Genomic DNA, 20,400 nt, shown 5'->3' on the forward strand with positions numbered 1-20,400 from the left:
GTACAAGTGAGCCTCTGCACCACATATGACACAGTCCAACTCAATCTGCATGAGAGACTGGCACAATGGAAGTGCTCCAAAATTAATATGTACAGAAAGTTTCTACACTTCTAAGTTAACTAAATAAACAACCTAAAGTTTTGCATTACATTTCCTTCACTTGTATTTGTCAGATCCAAGCAGCAACGGCTCTTCAACACGGTTAAAGACTAGGAATAACTTACCACACTAACTTTCTTATGCAAAGTCCCCCTACACCTACCTCTGTATGGTACAACACACTGCCATTTAACAGCCATCCACCTATCCCATCTATTTTACAGAAGCATGGTCAAAGCAGACAAGTAGATTATTTAGTGCCAGAGAGGAACAACAAACACGAAGTTTGTTGGCTAGCAGAAAGTCCATACGAAACTATTCGCAGTGCAGCATGTAAGCAACAACCGATCACAAATTCCATCCTCCAGACAAGCCACCATAAAAGAAACTCTATAATGTTGCAACACATCTTTGCCAAGAAGCTTCAGAACCAGTGAGTAAAAACAAGCCAATAAAATAAAAGGTGAAATTGACCCTGAAGTCTGGCTGTCCAAACATATCAAGAATGCATTTCTTCCTTACATGTGACTAGGTGGAAGACAGACAAATAAATAAATGAACGAACAGCAGTATTTGTTTCATATTTATGAGATGTGTACAGTAGGACTTCTGGAGATAAAGTGATAAAACTTGCTAAGAAGTTGTTAAATATAAGCTGTATAGAAAAAAACAACCATGATTCTGACCTGCTGTGTGCCTCAATTGTAGCACCTTTACACTACAGAGGGTATTACAGTTGAGAATCTTAGGATTTCAGAGACCTATATAAGATGAACAAAGATGCAAGACAAGAGCTATTACAGAAATTGTACTGAAATCTGGTTCATAAACATAAAAATTTCAAGAAAAACAACAAAACCAAGACACTTATTCCAAGTTTAGGTGTTTGTGCCTGGTTTCAATACTGAATCAAATATTAGACATGACTAGCCATGCTGTTCTTCATATAACAACTCTGGAGCTGACAGAACATGGTGTACATAGGTCACTCCAAAAGTAATCCTTCTTATTTACTTCCAGAGAAACTACAACAGATAGAAAAGTGGAATAACACTGCCTGAGTGAGCAAATTCTCAGCTACAAAACACTATTATTCAACACAGTGACCACCAATAGCTATGCATTTTCATAAGCCATGAACAAGAACCTGCATGCCATGCTCATAGAACTCCACACGGCTGTCCTGAACCATTACTTGTCTTTCGTGTCACTGTCACCATTGTTGAAACACAACACACCACCCACTGCCTCACTGTGCTCACATCCACTTGTTTGGTCTCCAAAACATTCAGCAAACATCCATGACTTTTTTTCTGTGTGGAGGAATTAAATTGCACGCCTCTGCTTCATATGCACTTCCATCTCAGATGCCACTTTGTCAGACTGCTCCTCAGCTGCCATCTGTCACACGGCCACAAAACACAATGGTGAAAAGATCCAACCTCCACTGCCCTACCACCAACATCCACTTCTGATGTTGTAAGGACAGGCTGTAGCAGACGTAGCTGCTTCAAATCAGTTTCTGATCACCCAAGAAAGGTAGAGGTCACAATCTGGTAATAAAGAAGGAATTCTTACCCCTTTCCAAGAATCAGGGCTTGCCTAACACACCAAAGAAGGCAATCTCTGAATAGAGATGCTTCTCTTGTGCGTGCCAGCCCTTTAATGAGGTTAGGGAGGCATAGGCCCAAGGTCCATTCCTTCCAGTCACAGAGGTGAGTTGCTTCCACCTGCGCTCCCAGGGCCAGCTATACCCTTCATGAGGTACTCAATCACTGGTTCAGGCCATGACCTAACAGTTTCCATTGGACACAATAAATAGGAGGCATTATCTTCAGAGCAACCCTTGCAGAATAGCAACAAGTGCAATTTCTGTAATAAGCATATAGAATAGTTAACCAGAGCTGTGGTGAACATGGATCATGCTTGGAACATCTGAATAAAAGCTTTTCTGCTTCTGTTGCACATCTACTTCTCCAACTCAAGATACTGCTGCTGCTTTTGAACTGCATCAGAAGGAACCAAAATATAACCACGAAACACTTAACAGATAAAATGAGGTGAAGGTGTATATGAGAAGACATCTTCCTCCAGATATCCCTAAAGCTGAACTTTCTGTATTGCCAGCCATTTCATCTTTTTGCCCTTTGCATACACGTATACATTTCACATCTGTGCATATCGGATCATTTCATATTGGACATAGCTGCTGAGGTTCTGCATCAATTTCTCTTCTAGTCAATAGGATTGTAATGAAACAAACCATTTTCCAGTGCTGGGTTAAGGTGCACTTGGTGACATAAATAGCACTGTGTAACCACACCAACTCCCTATGCCCAGAAGTCTTACCTTTCTCAGCACTGCAACCTGCAGTTCTTCTGCTTCCTCCTGTTTTTGAAGGGCAGCTGCCTATTGCAGCATACTGGAAATAGCATCAAGTAATACGACTGTCATCTCACAGGCTGTCTTCTATTTCTAGATGACATCTTGAGAAATCAAGATTTCATAGATATAAGGCTCTTTGAGCAAGATTTGATGGAACACCAAATTTAACTGATACAAGAAATAGTACTGCAATATTTAATATCCTTGCCCTGTCTTCCCCTCTCTCACCAGTGTAACTTTCTGTTTTGGAAGCTTATCAAAGAGAAACAATTAGTCCAGAAAAAGGATTTTAATGTAAATAATAGTAATTCTGATGCATCTATAATATCTGAATCATCCAGCTGGCTAAAAATCATCAGAGAATTTTTGTTTCCTGGACAATCTTTTGCATTATTTTCCTTTATTCCTCTTTCTTTACGTCAAATTCCAATCTAAAATTGTTCCAAAAAAATGTCAAGAAGGACTTTCCACACACAGCAGCTAGGGTTTAAATTTATCACATCTACCCCCTATGGATACAGCTGGAAGCACTTAGTATTAGTAAAAGATTTTCAATCCTGGAGAAGGAACTAACCAATGCTACTACTGAACTTGCAAACAAAAGATTAAAAAAATCAAACACAAAAAAGCCACAATGAAGCAACAATAAAAGAACGCGAAAACCCCACCAAAAACCCCATCAACCAGCTCCTACTAAATTTATTATTAATTGATCAACACCCACAACGCTGCAATGAACTTCTACAGACATTCTTCACAAGACGGTTTTATTATAGCACTTTACTTGGGCTTATCCAAAGTATGAAGGCACTTAAGCCCAGAAGACAAATGAGACTTTGGCTGCATGTTTATGAAGCCCAAGAAATGTTATACGGCGTACTTGGCCACGTCCTCGTTACCAAACAGCCCAGCAGAGCAGAACAGAAGCTGGAGGAAAGATGTGCACCTCATCAGCTTTCATGGACCTTTGCTTTGGCTTAGCTCTGCTTTGTCCCAGAGACCAAATACCTTTGACTGTTCATTCATTTGCACTTTCCAATTCAATTTCATCCTAAAGTAATCGAGCGTGCAAGCTTGAGACTGCTCCAGGGTTAGCCAAAGTACACTTAAGAATTCACTCTCAGAAGACCCCTCAAATTGTAACATTAGGAAGTCAGTGTACCCTGAGGGCAGCTTATATAACCAGGTGATCAGTTGGCAGCTTTCTCTGTTCTCTCAGCATCTCCAAGCTAGTCTTAGCCATAAGCATTAAGAAGATAGATGAGGACGAATAGAAGGAGATATGGTCATATGGCAAATGACATTTTAAACAACCTTAACATATACTAAGCCACCAAGAATAATGAACTGATTCCCAAATAGCTTTCAAAACATGGGAAGAGGCAGAAAATGAAATGTAATTTAAAAAAAGAAAAGTTAAGGGCCCAGACTGAATTATACCCATTTCTACGTAACAGAGGGATTTTCAAATGACCGGAATAGCTTTTACCTTCTTCAACAGCAAAAACTTAGCTTAAAAATCAACTACAGTATCTTCCGTTTGTTCAGGAAGCAACATACATAGGTCACTCTGAAAGTAATGCCTCTTATCTTCTTCCATGGAAACTACAACAGATACAAAGACTGGAATAACACTAGAGCAAATTCTCACACACCACAGCTATTTGCTTTTGCTAGCAATGAAGAACAGCCTGCATGCTGTGTTCAGAAAACTCTGCACCAGAGCAGGTGACCTGCTGTTGCCACTGCTGACACACATTAACTACTGCCTTGCTGTGCTCACATCCAGTTTGATCCCCATAAACATTCCACAAGTGTTGATGAATGCCAGTGGGTGCTATTTTTCCCCCCCACACTGAGGAATTCGGGGACACACCTTTGCTTCATGCACACTTCCACGCCAGATGCCATTTTGTCAGAGTGCCCCTCTGCTGCCATCTGTCACGCAGCAACGACGTGCAATGGAATACTGTCAGGAAGGTTCAACCCCTACTGCCATCCCACCAACATCTGCCTCTGATGTTGTAGGCCAACACAATAAACAGGAGGCATTACTTTCGGAGCAGCCTTCATAACAAGATTTATGAAACATTGCAGCAAATGGTTAGCCAAGTGTGTGTGTGTGGCTATACCTAATTATGCAGTGCTGTTCACTGTTGCTCAGATCAAAGAACAGATGTTTCACAAAAATGAAGTAAGATTTATGTGGCATATAAATAGAGTGGGAAGAATTACATGGTAGCCTTTTCTCAGTCACTTAGATTTAGGAAAGCTGATTAGATGGCCGGTAATCCAGGCAGATAGTATTTTCCTCCCTATCAAAGAGAAAATTAAGACTCTGTTTTCTAGTTAAGAACAAGCATTTATTCATTTTTTAGAATCTGCAGTATCTGTACTGGAAAGAAACTAACTGCCTGTTTGCAGAAAAACAATCATACACATACTCAAACAAATTTAAACTTTTCACTGCAGCAGGCTGCAAGGACACTGTAAATACAACCCCAAATAGCAACTATTTGCTTTGCAGATGGAGCAATTAATTGTGCTATGTTCACAGGTGGGGAAACCTTCCCTCAGCCCTCCCAGTCTTGGGGGTGCACCGTTTCACACTGATTTCCCCTTCCTATTTTGTTCGATAAGTCCTTCCTCTGTTCATCACTCTCAAGCTAGCACTGCTTACCCCCACAAGTGCTGAACATGCCATCTTACATGCTCAACTAAAGAGCAGTCATCACGTAGCTTAACTTTCTTGGTTTGAGTGCTGTCTGCCATTCTTAGTGGCATCATGCAGAAACACCATGCTGACAGCTATGCTTCAACATCACCTTCCATGGCCAGGTGCAGGGTGGTGCCGGTGGAGAACAACTCGTCTAGTTTCAGCACTGAAGACACAAGCTTGCAAGCAACACTACAGAAGGAATGTGCTCCCCTCCACCATTTCACAAGCAATTAGATAGGAAGCAGAGTTTCAGATGTTTCTATTTGCATGGCTTACCTGCAGCAAATAAAGACTTGCCTGATTTGCCTTCTAACCACACAAGAATCAGTATGAAAATTATGTTGACAGCTGAATTATCACAACTCCAACTCAGAGGACACAATTTATATCCTTAAAATCTGATTAAATTTCAGAGATTCCCTCATGAAATTAGGATACAGCAAAAAAAAAAAACCAAAACCCTCCAATCTAAACAAATGTGAGGGGGTCTTCAGTTGAAAAACAGGAATGAACTTCTCCCACACAACAGCAAAGCTACACACAGTGAAAATCCTACATGAAAAAGAAATTGGAGAACATAGTTCTGTCACTCTAAATATCCCTATCTCACTGCCATTGTTACAGCAATAATTAGAGTGCTGATGAGAGATGACAATAGCCTTGCCTGTCAGGCAGAAAAGACCTCCAAGTTATACTTGCTTTGAATGGATGCAATTACTTTTCCTTAGTAAAGATGCAGGTCAGCTTCCAAATACTGACAATAAATGTTTTTCAGCCCAACAATTCACGAGTGGCATTGCTCCTGCTATTTCTAGCTTTAATTCACTTGCAATATTTGAATGTATTTTCCTGTTTTAAATACCAAGAGCAACAACAACAACACAAGAACATCCTATAAGAGAGTCCAGGTCTTGGCATGAAGTCAGAAAACATGAACTGCTCAGTGAAAAATAATAATAGCTTTGATTCAAATACTCTAAAAATAATACACTGAAAATCTAAAGATAAAATAGTTTATACTAAGATCTACATCAGTGGGCCATCACTAAGAATGTGCAGGCAGCAAAGAATTTGCTTAAGCCCCCTCTCCCCAAAACAGAACACAAAATGTCTCTCCATATGTAATACTGCTCCCCAGCCCCCAACCTGTTGGATGCCTCAAAGACAAAAACCATTTTCAACTACTTCTCATTTTCTCTTGCTGTGCAACTTAACCTAATCTCAAGTAACAGCTTTTCCTCCAGAGATGTGGGAACAGGGGATGGTGTTGGATTCATGCACATTTATCCTAACAGTCTGACACATCACATAATAGTTGCATGCAACGTACAGCCATATTCAGGAACCACCTAGTGCAGGTCACACAGATGTCTCTTCTTGCTGCAGTTTTGCTAAACGAAGTTTTGATAAAGCCTTCCTAAATAAAAAACATTTTGTCAGAAGAGCTCCATATGGAGATAACCAATATGAAGTAGGTTTACACTAACCTTGCAAAGACGCTTTGTTGTTTACACTAATGTATCAAAAATAGCTTATTAGCATATCGCATTATACTGATGATCATCTGTGCAGTTCTACTTTTAGATCCCATATTTTTGATCACTAGATACTCAGATCATAGAATCATAGAACCACCAAGGTTGGAAAAAACCTAAAAGCTCATCCAGTCCAACCGTTCACCTATTCCCAATAGCTGCCACTGAACCACGTCCCTCAACACAACATCCAGCCTTTCCTTGAACCCCCCCAGGCTCGGTGATTCCACCACCTCCCTGGGCATCCATTGCAGTGCCTGACCACCCTTTCTGAAAAGTAATACTTCCTCATGTCCAGCCTGAATCTCCCCTGCCGTAGCTTGAAACCATTCCCCCTGGTCCTATCACTAATGACACGAGAGAAGAGGCCGACCCCCAGCTCACTACAACCTCCCTTCAGGAAGTTATAGAGAGCAATGAGGTCTCCCCTGAGCTCCTCTTCTCCAGGCTGAACATTCCCAGCTCCTTCAGCCTCTCCTCATATGGCCTGTGTTCCAGACCCCTCACCAGCTTTGTTGCCCTCCTTTGAACACATTCCAGGGCCTCAATATCTTTCTTGCAGTGAGGGGCCACGTGCAACTTCTAAGGTGAACAGTAAGGGATACTTTTGTGTCCTCCGGTGAAAGGACACAAGAATTTAGACTGGAAGCAAGTCATGGCCTCTTAGTTCCTCCAGTGAAGCTCACCAATGGCACTTCCTTATCTATTAGGACAATGTAAAAATAGTTGGCTTCGTAAAATAATTAACAATGCAGAAATATTAATGCAAAGCTCTCATATCTGTTAATGACAAAAACATGCAGATTACAGGACTGACAAGATATCATCAGATTCCAGCCTCTTAAGATAACTTTTATTTTATACTAAATGAAACATAACCATTTCAGGTTAAATCTGAGAAATAGAGAAGGAAGTCATCACTACAGCATTAGAGCAAGATCACTAATATTTGTAACAGAGAAAAGTTCATAAAGCTTTTACTCAACACACATAAGAGTCAAAAACCTGGTATCATCAGCTCTTAACCAAGACGACATGAAATGCTACATAAGAGGTAATTTAGAGGGTCTCCCTTTCAACAAATCACAACCAAAAAGCAGTAAAAAAAGAAAGATGTTAAAGAATATCTCACCTAACTCATAATTTAACATCAATTCTTTCATTTAAATCCTAATCCCTGTTGCATTAAAGTCTGTAGCTTATACAAAAACAGCCCAAAGAAATGAATGAGTTGTCACAGAGAAAAAAGCTGATAGAAAACTTGACTTTTTTTTTTTTAAACCTACCTGTCCTTGCTGCAATGAGATGCGTTGCTTTGTCAGGATCATCAGCACTCAGTACCAGATTCTTAACAATTTTAGCTCCAAGTGCTGTAGCATGATAGTGTTCCCGTGTTTTTTCAATGGGGAAGTTTGTTGGGTAGAGTCCACTGAAGATAATGGTTACATCTGCCAACACTTTACTTTTCAGTTCCGGTACAATTTTTCTGATGTCTGGAATTTCCTCTATCTCCTTTTTCAAGTATTTATCATACTTGGTGTAATAATCAGTGTGAACCCGCACAAGGATCTCTTCGAGATGCATTAAATGGTCATCATCATCTGTATCATCCTCCTCCTCTTCTTCCTCCATACTCTGGTCTAAGGACTCACCCATTGTAATTCCAGACTGTTCGCTATTCTGAGACTCAGTTTCAGCTTCTTTCTTGTCTGCACACCCATTTCCCAAATCACAAACACTCTCCTGTTCACTTTCTTCTTGAGCATCAGTATCAGTCTTGTCAAGAATATTTTCACTCGGTAGAGATTGCGTCCATTCAGAATGATTCACCTGACCATCTTTTTTCTCACTCACATCAGTGCAACTCCCTTGATGTGGATTTTCGTCCTGCAGAGGTTGTTTGGATTTCTTCCAGCTTCTCTTTTCCTCATTCTCACTATCTGATACAGAAGTAGATGACTTTCTGGTATCCAATCCACCTTCGCTCTCACTGTCACTAGACAGTTCAAAGTCCAAATCACTCGTTTTCTCTTGAGTTTGCTGTTTCTCTAACACCGTCCTATCTACTTGTTCAGAAGAAATCTGAGATTCTTTAGTACTTGACAAATTGTTAGTGACCTCACTGTCTGTTTTGTCATCAGTGCTGTCACTTAGAGAGTCCTGAGTATTAACTTTACCATGAGAGCTCAAATCACATGCAGGTGTTTCACTGCTTACAGAAGTGTTTCCATTTGCAGGGCACACGTCCTTTGTGGCTTTCTTGAGACCGTTGTTTTGTTCTTCTATACAGATAGCATTCTTCACTTCATCAGCATCCTTTGCTAATGTCACTGCTGAATCCTGTGCCTCTGCCTTAGCAGAGTGGTTTACTAAGACACACAAAAGAAAGAAACAACATATACATGTTTTCTCAGTACGGAGAACTAAACTTTTCAAGGCTGCTGAGATATTTCAGGAGTCAACTGCTACTAGAATTAACACACTTCACCTTTCTAAAGAAGCTGTGTAAGGTTATTATGACTTATGATCAGTACAATTAAAAAGTAATTCATCAAATTTGCAAGCACAAAAAAGGCGTATGTTGTAGCATGACTTTCATACTACATCTCAGAAGAAATTAAGCTACTGAAGAAAAAAAACCACTACACTTGACAAGGCCCTAACCCAGAACCTCAACAAGAATTCCCTCTATAAATTTCCATCACTTTTATAGATTTCCTAATTTTCATAAGCAAAATATCTGCATGTTTAGAGTTCAAAAGAGATACATGTTTTAGCTAGACAAACATACTGATCAAGGCTCATTTGAGATGTTGCTGGAACACAAGCAAGTGTAACGAACTCAGAACAGAAAAAGCTTTAGGATATGTCTTCATAAGATATCTGTAGACAAAGGGAGATAAAGAAACTGTAGGTGTTCAAACAGTGCACTCAGATATTGATCAGGAATGAATAGGAATGAGCGACTAGGACGAAATCATAAACCATCCTAATTTGTCCCACTTTTGAGTGCACATCCCTGCTGCCCTGTACCTAGAGATACCAGTCAAAAAAAAGACTCCATGTCCTATTTCAGCTTGAATAACATTATAACTGTTTCCATGTTGGATATTTCAAGCTTAATAAGGGGGAAAAATGCATCATATTAAGTAATAATAATACACACACAAAAAACAAAACAAAAAACCCCTTGGCTGAACTAGAAAAAAGCAACACCATTTCTTATTGTATTGCCTTTCAAATACTTCCCCCCCCCCCCAAAGAATAACAGCAGCTCTTCAGCTGTATCAACCAAAACGCTACCACTAAAGCTCTGCTCCTGTTCAATGTCTCACCAAAAGGGAACTACTAAGAAACAGTCCAGGTTTACAGAGCTACTTCCACACGTGCTTCAAGAGCACTGTATCAGCTGCAATAGCCTAAGATCACTCACCTGAGTGCCGCAGTGATAGTACTGAAATAAACACAATCAATCGCATTTGAAAAATAAAACACAAAAGAATTATGAATAATTACTTTTCTTCTTCATTTGAATTTCTCTTGATCCAGGTGGTGCATTAATATCACCTATCCCCTGAAAGTATACGTATTTCTTCACGGTTATCAAGTTGGGTGCAAACTTCCAGACATCCTCCCTGTCATCAATGATACAAACCATGGAATCCCCACATGGGAAGAGATCTCTAAGAAACGAAAGAGTTGAAATAGTTAAAATGAATTCAGTTTAGAAATTGACACTATTGCTGAACTTTTTGTTTATTATAGGTATGTCTACAAGATGTGGACAAATTCACAAAAAAAAAAAAAGAAAAGACAGCTATATTAAAATTACAAAATTTAGAATACAGTATTTAAACTAAAGTTAATTAAAAAGGGAAGGCCTGTTCTGAAATCCTTATCCCATAGACCAGAAGCAAGAACTACCAAGTTGCAGCAAGAACAAAACATCACAAAGTTTGTCTAGTTTTCACATTTTACACTGATTAAAATAACACCACCACTTGTAATCCACCTGGATTGTAAGTAAGAAAAAGACATAAATATACTTTTAAAGAAAGTAGACTTATTCATGGCAAGACAAAGCAAGCAGTATTAGTATTTATATCAACCAGTCAGTGCAGTAATCAAGACACATGCATATGAAAACACCAAGAAAAGAGAAAAGCTTCTCATCTGCTATGAGGATGAGGAGCACACAGTTATTTTTAATACAGCTTTATGAAAAACCAAAAATCCATTCTCTGGAAAAAAAAAAAAAAAAAGAAAAAAAGGGTCCTTATCACATAATAAAGAATATCAGGATAAAATCTGAGGTTGGACTTGAGTATGAATTCAAAGAATATGAATTTCAAAAAAAAAAAAATAAAAAAGAAGAAATAACCCTCCATCACTGCACAACAGAAGCTTCCAACATGCACAGCACTTCTGAGAGCCCGAATATTAAGTGTACATAACTGAACTAAGAATACTGAGGTATTCTACTATTCTTCAATGCAAGTCATTACAGAAGGTCACAATAAAAAAAAACTGAGATAAAGCTACCGTGAGAATACAAACTGTGAGAGAAAAATAACATCAGTGGTTCACATCCTTGCTTTTCCATCACCACAGAACACAAACAGATGAAATGCTGCGATATCTAACATCTCAGTCTTACTGAGGCAGAGTTGATATTTAAGAGGCAGGTAAGGATTAAGAACGTGTTGACTACAGAGGAAGTACATTTTATCAAACTGACAGCATTGCCTCTTTGTCCTGTTTTGTTTAATGCAGATACTCACATACATACCTAAGATTCCCAGTTTTAGAAAATGGATCGATACATTCATCCCTTGATAATATTCGATGGGAAAAAAGCTTCTTTTCAGGATCCAAAAATCCTTTTGAAAGAAGAGAGTAGAAGATTAACACTTGAGACATGTGGTCCTTTTAGATGTTCCATATAATTCAGCTATTCTAATCTGTGCAACAGCAGTTTAACAAAGAGACAATTTTGAGATAAGAGATACTACAGGAGTTAAGGCTACGTACAGCAAATCAGATTTGTAAGGAATGCAGTGGGATTCATTTAAAAAAAAATCCATCTCGCTTTCCTTCAACACAGCAACAAATCTGATACCAAAACAACTAGATTTGTGACATCCAAACAGATCAGGCTGAAAAATACAGTGGTGATAGATGCACGTTCTTGCAACTTACATTTATACCTCTACAGGTGATTCTTTAACGCTAAATGCTTTCCTCAGCTCATTATGCCTAGGGACTGCAAAGAAGTCTCACAAGAGTCGGCAACGTGCTGCAATACTTGAGCACAGCAGGCAGCTGATGGGACCATTCCAGCCGGAGCTCTTGCATTTGTAGGTTTTAAGTTTTACCTCTAACACTACTTCAGTACTTTCACACACAACGAGTGGGTCCTATGATTCACTGAAATATTTATGCTCAGTTGCAGTTACAAGTCTGACTGCACTCTTATAGGGGGAAAAACAAAAAAAAAGGGAAAAAAGAAATAGGAGAAGCTGTGCTAGCTGACTTTAAAGCAAGACAAAATACCATCATTTAGGAAAATAGTGACTTTGGTGTACAAACACACATGCACATGCTTCTGAACCTATCCTCAGTAATGAAGTTGGTCTTCATGAACAGATGTCACAGCTACAAAATTGCATGCTAACCTGAATCTGCAATCTCATCAAATTTGCTCAACTTCTCACTATTCGTATGAATAACACAAAGCACTAAATACTTAGTGGTTTTGTTTTTTGTTAAGACTTTATTCTACTTCAGTTGTGGCCATCTTCTAGACAGAAGAAGAGTTCAAAATGACTACTGACTCTAAAGACCCACACTAATTTTCTTTCAAAGAGCTCAGATTTTTACACAAGGAATGTTCTTTTTTCGTTCTTAACCATGGGGAAAAAAAAATCCAGCTCCCAGGCATATGTTCAGTTGGGTCTTCTAAAACAGAGGGTACAAATAAAAAAAATAATAAAAACATCAGTAGTCACTTCTACAGTGTTGATGTGTATGTATTACTGTGTAACTGGAATAACTTAAAACCCATAAAAGCAAGAAAATTCCGAGTTAAGGACAGAGGTTCAACCTTAACTCACCCGGCTATGCTTAAGAATTGCTGCAAATCGTAGCATCATCCCCTGTAGTGAGACCCTTGCAGTACCTAGGCATAATGAATTGAGAGAATTAGCTACAGAGATTTATTGCTGTACACACAGATACTTTGACAAACTACATAAGCTGTCACACAAGTTGCTCTTTTTCCAAACCAGCATCTCTTCTACTAATGACCCGAACTCTACAGAGGGACTCTACAGTGCATTGGACTGTACTGCTTATATGGCAAAACCCATTTAGTTGCACTGCTGTCTATCTAGAACTGTTCAGAAAAGAGTAAATTAAATTGAAACAGCCCAAACACGTAAGTCCTGACTGTTAGGGATTACCCATGAAGTGGTGTTCCAGAGCTATTCCAGGGACCTTTAATGAAAATTCTACCATTTCTTTTTTTTTTTTTTCCTCTCCTAATAATTCACTGACAATACAGAAAATATTGTTAACCAGTGATGCTCCAGAGTTGGGCCTTTCAGAACGAATGTATCTGAATAGCAGTAAGCTGAAACAGTACCAGCCTTGTAAAGAACTTCTTCATATGATTCATTATTTGCTTGATGTCGCTTACCAAATAAATTCAAAGTAATAAACACAATCTTAATTTTGTTAGGTTTCGGGGAAAAATCGCAAATTCATACATCATTTGAGATTGGAAAAGCTAATCTAAGTCTAGCCCAATCATCCACCTATCACCAATGCTGCCCACTGAACCACATTCCTTAGCAGCACATTAACATGTTCCTTGAAAACCTCTAGGGATGGTGACTCCTCCACCACCCAGGGCAGCTCGTTCCAGTGCCTGATCACTTTTTCACAAAGTTTTTCCTAATATCCAACCCAATCTTCCCTGGTGCAACTTGAGGCCATTCCCTCTAGTCCTATCATGAGTTACATGGCAGAAGAGGCTGAACCCCTCCCTGGCTTGCCACAACCTCCCCCTCATACAGATCAACACTAGAGATACTAAAGAAGACAGGCACCAATACCAACCCCTGGGAAACACCATCCGTGACTGACTGCCAGCTGGATATAACTCCATTCATTAGGTACCAACTGGTCAAAATAATAACGAAGAAAAATACTACAAACTCTTTTAGATTAGAAACCCCAAAACTATTTCATTAGCATACAAGAAACCCCTGTGCGAGTGTGCCAAATTAAGAACAGGTTAGTGATAAATGACTTGAGCAGGTAGAAACCATATCTGCAAATATCAGCTAAGTCCACCCAGCAGGTAACAGTCATCTACTTTCCAACTGAGGGAAAAGCACTCCAGGATGTGGAAGCAGCAGCTCAAAGTCCCACGGATTTCATACAAAGAAAATAATATAGGATGTATATGGAGAAGCTGAGAAAGCATAGAGGAATCTCACAAAAAGATTCCTGGCATTTTATTAGAAGTCCTTTCCTTATGTAACGTGGGATAGCAGTTAAAAACAAACACGCACCCCATCTATTGCTTCCTGTGAGAAATGCCTTAACCGATACTGCCCCCAGGTGGTGTGTGTATGCAATAACACATCGCCACAGCACCTTGCGCATCGGAGGGCAGCACGGGCTTAAGGTCGACCAACATTCTTCTACTCTCCAAACCAACGTGTTTCAGCAGAAACTACCATCATCACTGCAAAAATCCTCCCCTGTTTTGAATGATTCGATGAGATTAGACAAACGCAGGTAACATACAGAAGCCTGGAAATGTCTGAAAGCAGCAATACATGAATTTGCTCATTTTGTGGCTAACTTCTCTATAGAACAGATGGAACAGCTCAAGTATGACAACCACAGAGATGTTTGCCACACTGTAAGCATCAGTCTGTGACAGCATGGGGATTGCAGGGTGATCCAAATTTTACTCAGAGATGAAAATAAGCAAAAACAGAACCACGTTCAGATAAGAGCAATCACCATTATTAGCTACCTCTACAGCTCCTCCTTCTCCCTTGCTCAGAAGGGTATTTGCTGTGTGACTTCTGACTATTTGGTATTCATCTTCAGAGCTTAGGCCAAGGAAAAGTTTTGGCACAAAATCCAACTCAAGAAGGTAGGCCACCCACTTCCCTTATGTCAGGTATCCAGATGCAGTATGTAAGTACTCAGTATACAAGAAGTTCTGTTTTGCTAAAGGAAATAGCCACACTCTAAGGAAGAGAGCGGGGTAAAATAACAAAAAAAGCACTGCACGTCAGCAGTACAGAGCATGGACTCCAATAGTGAGACTGACAAAGCCTTAGGAAGAACTTCAAACAGTGCTGTCAATATTGAATAGTGTGGACATTTGGACACGTCTCTCCTGGAATTTATTTTGAGGGGATGACAAATAGCTGTCACTTTTCAATAACAGAAATATCTTGTCATTATAAGTATTTCCTATGGCATATTAAACACACATACAGCCCTCAGTTTATACAATTCCTTATGAGAACTATGACAGATAACTAGAATAGTTCTGCTTTGAAATCTTCCTTTCTTGATAAGAAATACTTGCTTTTCATTGATACCATTTATCAAGGCAATCACAGCAACGTGACAAAAAAGTGAAAGGCAACGAGGGTGAATGGGGTAAGCTAGGTAACATGGAAGAGCAGCAAACACAGTTTGACACGTGGAGACACAGCCTAAACATCCTTAATGACATTGTATTACACTTACAGGCTATTAATAGAAGGAAGTCTGAGGTAAAAAACGCTGAATGCTGTTCTGTCAAGGAATGCTCAGGAATGGAGTAAAAGCTTTTTTTTTCCCCAATTAAAAAAAATAGTTTAAAATGATCACACCCCTACCATTCATTACCTTAACTTGTGATGGAATCAGGTGGGTTAACTTTTAAGCATGTAGGAACAATACACATTTCACACAATGACCCACACCACAGCCTACTACTGCTAAAAGCTTTAGAATTTCAATGCTGATTTTACAGTTACAAGGAGAAAACATTTACAAGTTTTTGAGAATAATGCATTAAAATACTGTCAGATCTGTGCTTTTCTCTCTAGAAAGTAGATATCAGTACACAACACAGAACACAGAATTGCTTTTAGTTTATATAGCAGACAAACTTCCTCAGGTGAAGGCAAACAGTAAATTTCCTCCACAGGAGATCCACACTGTGGATTTTCATAGATAAAGATCTAAAGCAGCAGTTCCATCTAGAGCTATCTGTCTACCTATTTATCTAGATCTTTTAGATGTTGGAGATCACTGTTAGAGCTCATCTGTGTGATTTCTTAATTAAATAGGAAGGCAATAGTTGCCATGCCACAATCTGATCCCTTAACTTTTCAGGGAAGCAAAAAAAAAAAACAAAAAACCAAAAAACAGTATCACCACCACGCATCAGATATGAGAAAAAAGGGACTGCTGCTAAAATTACAGGCCATACACACGCAGCACCTAAATTCTAAGATGAGAATTCTGCTTACAGGAGCATACATGAGTTATTTTGTGCGAAACTAAAGAACAAATAGTTGAAAACAATCACCAAAAGAAAATAAGTCACGTGAGTATGAAGTCAGATTACTGAGCCATTGCTAAACATAATACACTACTCACCTGCAATTGTATGTGCATAAAGTCTGCTGCCAAATGTGAAAACATGCAGCTCATACAGCTTGGCAATTTTTTCCAGGAATTCCTTACAGTGAGGACGCAAACGAGTGTGCAGCATAGGCTCACCTCGACCTAACTGAAAATGAAATATGCCCTGGAAGAAAAAGCACGTTTTATGTTATCAAACTGCCAAACAGTAGTGCCAGCATTCAAAAAGTACCCTCTCCCATCACTTCCACTATTTTAATTCATACAAGTAGGCTAAAACAAGTTTTTACCACAAAGATTATGCGGAGGAAAAAAAACCCAAACCTGTCCTAACCACGTATTCAGTCTGTGAGCTGTAGAGGAAGAAAGGCTCACATTAAAAATAACTACCTGAACATTTTTTTGCTCAAAGTAACTGGAACGTAAAAATGAAAAGAAACACAAATGAGGAAAAGCTATCACTTTAAATAGAGATGGGAGAAAAAGGAGTATTTCACAGAACATGTTCCTCACCTTTTTTATTATTCTTCAGTTAGTTTTATCTATTTAACCACACAGTATTTTTATTATTATTGCTCTTGTTATTTTTTATTTTGTTTTAGAAGAGCCATCATTTAATATTTTTAGAAATATTTCTATCATGACTCTGGTTTGGAAGTTAACACCAAACACATACCTTATTAGACATCTGCTGGCAGTGCTGTTCTGTAGTATGGATCAGTGTCTGATCCAAATCTACCATAAGCACTAGTTTCCGATTTCTGTGTAGTCGTTGTTGATCTTCTCTTCCCAGCTGTTCAGCTTGCTGTAACAAAGCATTCATAGAGTAAGCTTAGTTTACAATAAATGAACTAGGGTTACTGGCCTCCTTATATTGTGAACCTGAGAAGAAATGCTGCTATAAACTAGCTGCAAAGGCATTAACACATAGTAACACTGTCCAGATGGCAGCCATGTCAGCAACTTTTCCTACAGAAAAGAAATATATATCCCTAATGTCTATGCTGATCTATGTGACAGGAGCAACTTGTAATCAATGAACTCAGAACAACGTTCATGTACATACATAACAAACATCCACCTAATCATTTGAAGACCAGAACTGAGTTCTGAGGTACACAAATAAGAAGTTCATCAGTAGTTCTGAAAATCTGACTACTATGTTCAGCAATTTCGTATCAATTAAAGAACAAATCATCAGACACGTTTGCATTATTTAGCTCTATGCAGCTCTATCATGAACCCTATGCAAAACCTTCTCGTTCCTGTAATTTGAGCTGAAGTCTGCTTCTTTTCTGTGTATTTGTAACCATTCAAAGCATTGCGCTCACGTTAGCCACTTGTAATGGTAAGCTGCAGTACCACCAGACAGTAACCTAGAAGTAAAGTAGAATATACTGAAGAAGCAGGGGTCAAACACAAACTGCCCTTTGAAACATTCCTCTGCAATGAGGATGGTTTCTAGCTGCTTTCTACTCCACACTTCTTCTCACTGGCATGTTTTGAGGAGTTGCAAAAAAAAAACAAAAAACAAAGAGAGCAAGCATCAACAAAGTAAAGAAATAAAAGTAAATCATGAATTTGCTAGGAAAGATTAATAGGATATTTATTTTTAAAATAATCATGCCTTTTTCTCTAAATAATCTAAATGTTGAACAAGAACATTTTGATAATTCATCTAAGTGGAACCTCTGAAAAGGTAAGGAAGTAAATTTAAGATGGAGGTAAGATGTAAAGAACGTGTCTTGACTACATCTCTTAGGCCCAATTTCGGGGCTCCTGACTGACCATGGTGAAGCTAGGTTTCACAGACACTGCAAACTTCAAACACACAACAGTAACAACTGAACTTTTGACAAGCTGTCAGTTTTCTGACACACAAACACAAACACTTAAGTAACGTATTTCCTATGTACTATCACACAAGCATCTATTCTCAGCACACAGGCCCAAAAGAAATACTATAAAAGCTGATACAATCAATCTGCATAAGCATAAACACAAAAACCTCTAGGCTACTGATGTTCATCATCAAACGTCCCCTTACACTTTATGTAAGAATGTTGAAGAAAATAATTATATAATTAATAAGCTATAATTCAACTTTTCAGCTGTTAACCTAAAATGAAGGTTATGAACATGGAAAGAAGAATTATACTTACCTCAGAGCTCACTTTCAGTTCTGGGACACTATGAACCATAGACACAGTTGCTGTGGATAATGGTACATTCTGTTTTCCATTCTTGCTTCGAATCCTAACCATAAAGAGAAAAGAGGCATCAGAAGAGAGCAAAAGTGAAGTGAATTAAAAGTTGAGCAGTAAAGCCTGCAGTACTGAAGCAGTCACGTTCAGAACACTGAATGATTAAGAGCAGTTTTGCCTCATCCCTAATTTCAGGTTATTGTTAATGCAAGTTACTGAACAAAATGTATAAATGTATCAAAGAAGCTCTCCATGTAAACCTTGCAGAAGAATTCAATGTAATTAGTTGTTCTGTACAGCCATATATAAAGACACCAAGGTGAAGAAAGCGTCTACACATTGATCAATGTGATGAGTTATAAGTTGTTAGCTACCAAACCATTCACCCTTAGAACTTACTTTCCCTTTTTGCAAACGCTTAGCACACAATTACCTACTCCTGCAAGCTGGACTATGAAATCAATCCATGCAAACCATATACAAAGTTACTCTGTGTGTAGCAGAGCAACTTATACCTGACTGCTGCTTCAAAAGAAGAGCCACAGACCACCGAGTTGGTGCCTCTATTTATGTATGCACATACTATACACATGCACTCAAAATCATGTATGTAAGAGGATATGTGTGATGAGTACATCTACACACAAGCATGTACAAGTATGAAGTTCCTTAAAACACACCAACCAACTCCACACTGTTTCAGCATTCCTAGCTTGCAGCAAACAAATTTGTTGTGAACAACCATTTTTTAAGACTTATTTCTGACTCATCAACATTAGAAAAATCACTGTACAAACTCAGTGCTGCGTGACACACACATCTTTTGATTCTTTTATGTACCTCTCTCCAATCAAGGACAAAGTTTTGTATCTACAGCCAAAGTTAAACTTCATTTTAAAGTTAAACTCCAGTTTTCATTTCATGAGAACGCAGCACCAAGTAATTTACACAAGTTCCCAAGAAAAAAAGAGTATCCTTCACCTGTGCTGGGGCCTTTAAGCAGTGACAAAGAAACAGTCACATACAGACATGTTTCTACAGTACTGCAGCATTTGGAAGCACTACCTGAATCCAGGGAAGAGAGAGATATCATTTGGTCCACTCAAACAAGCAAAGAAATTGTGTAATGGAAAGGATGCACTGCTGGTTAACACCTAGCAGGCTGCTGGTGAACTGTCTGTACTGGTTTCTCTTCAAGCAAAAAAAAGCAACAATGCTTTTAAACTGCCTTGTGATGTAGGCTCAGATTACAGAATCACAGAATCACAAGGTTGGAAACGACCTGCAAGATCATCCAGTCCAACCACCCTCCCATTCCTATCAGTGCCACAAGCTACTAAACCATCTCTCGTAGCTCCTCAGCCAGACGCCTCTTGAACACTGCCAGGGATGGCGACTCCACCACCTCCCTGGGCAGCCATTCCAGTGCCTGACTAATCTAAACTGATCTAATGCCTCATTCCAAAGGTGTAAGAAATTCTGTGTAAAATAAAGATGCTCTCTGATGCAGACTATATTGAGAAAACTGAATACACCAAAAAACCCAAATTTGTACAGATTTTCATGAAATAATAGCAACATTTAGACATTACTATATTTCAGCCTTAATTCAAGCATTCCTTCAGGGCAGGAAAAGTCTTATTTGCTATTTTCCAAACTTCATGTTAGGTTTGCTTTGTGCCAAGTACTTGTCTATAAAACATCAACCATCAAGTTTTCATTTAAAGTTACATCCTACCACTATCTGGGCTACATAATCTCTAAGACTTCCAATATTCAGTGTGTTTATTCT

General features: G+C 38.9%; 1 protein-coding gene across 2 annotated transcripts in view; it reads right to left on the reverse strand.

Annotated features, from left to right (window-relative positions):
• The window catches only part of CTDP1 (CTD phosphatase subunit 1), a 101,366-nt gene that overhangs the window by 69,914 nt on the left and 11,052 nt on the right, over positions 1 to 20,400 (reverse strand). For both annotated transcript variants that reach the window (XM_042869432.1, XM_042869433.1), the window contains exons 3-8: positions 18,567 to 18,660; positions 17,081 to 17,209; positions 16,420 to 16,570; positions 11,528 to 11,618; positions 10,255 to 10,421; positions 8,025 to 9,107 (exon numbers count right to left, since the gene is read on the reverse strand). In XM_042869432.1, coding sequence (XP_042725366.1) covers positions 8,025 to 9,107; positions 10,255 to 10,421; positions 11,528 to 11,618; positions 16,420 to 16,570; positions 17,081 to 17,209; positions 18,567 to 18,660 — 1,715 coding nt within the window. The remainder of the gene's footprint in view (positions 1 to 8,024; positions 9,108 to 10,254; positions 10,422 to 11,527; positions 11,619 to 16,419; positions 16,571 to 17,080; positions 17,210 to 18,566; positions 18,661 to 20,400) is intronic.

This window comes from Lagopus leucura, unplaced genomic scaffold, assembly GCF_019238085.1.
Source record: "Lagopus leucura isolate 7727_CA_CO unplaced genomic scaffold, USGS_WTPT01 Super-Scaffold_100002, whole genome shotgun sequence".
NCBI lineage: Eukaryota > Metazoa > Chordata > Aves > Galliformes > Phasianidae > Lagopus > Lagopus leucura.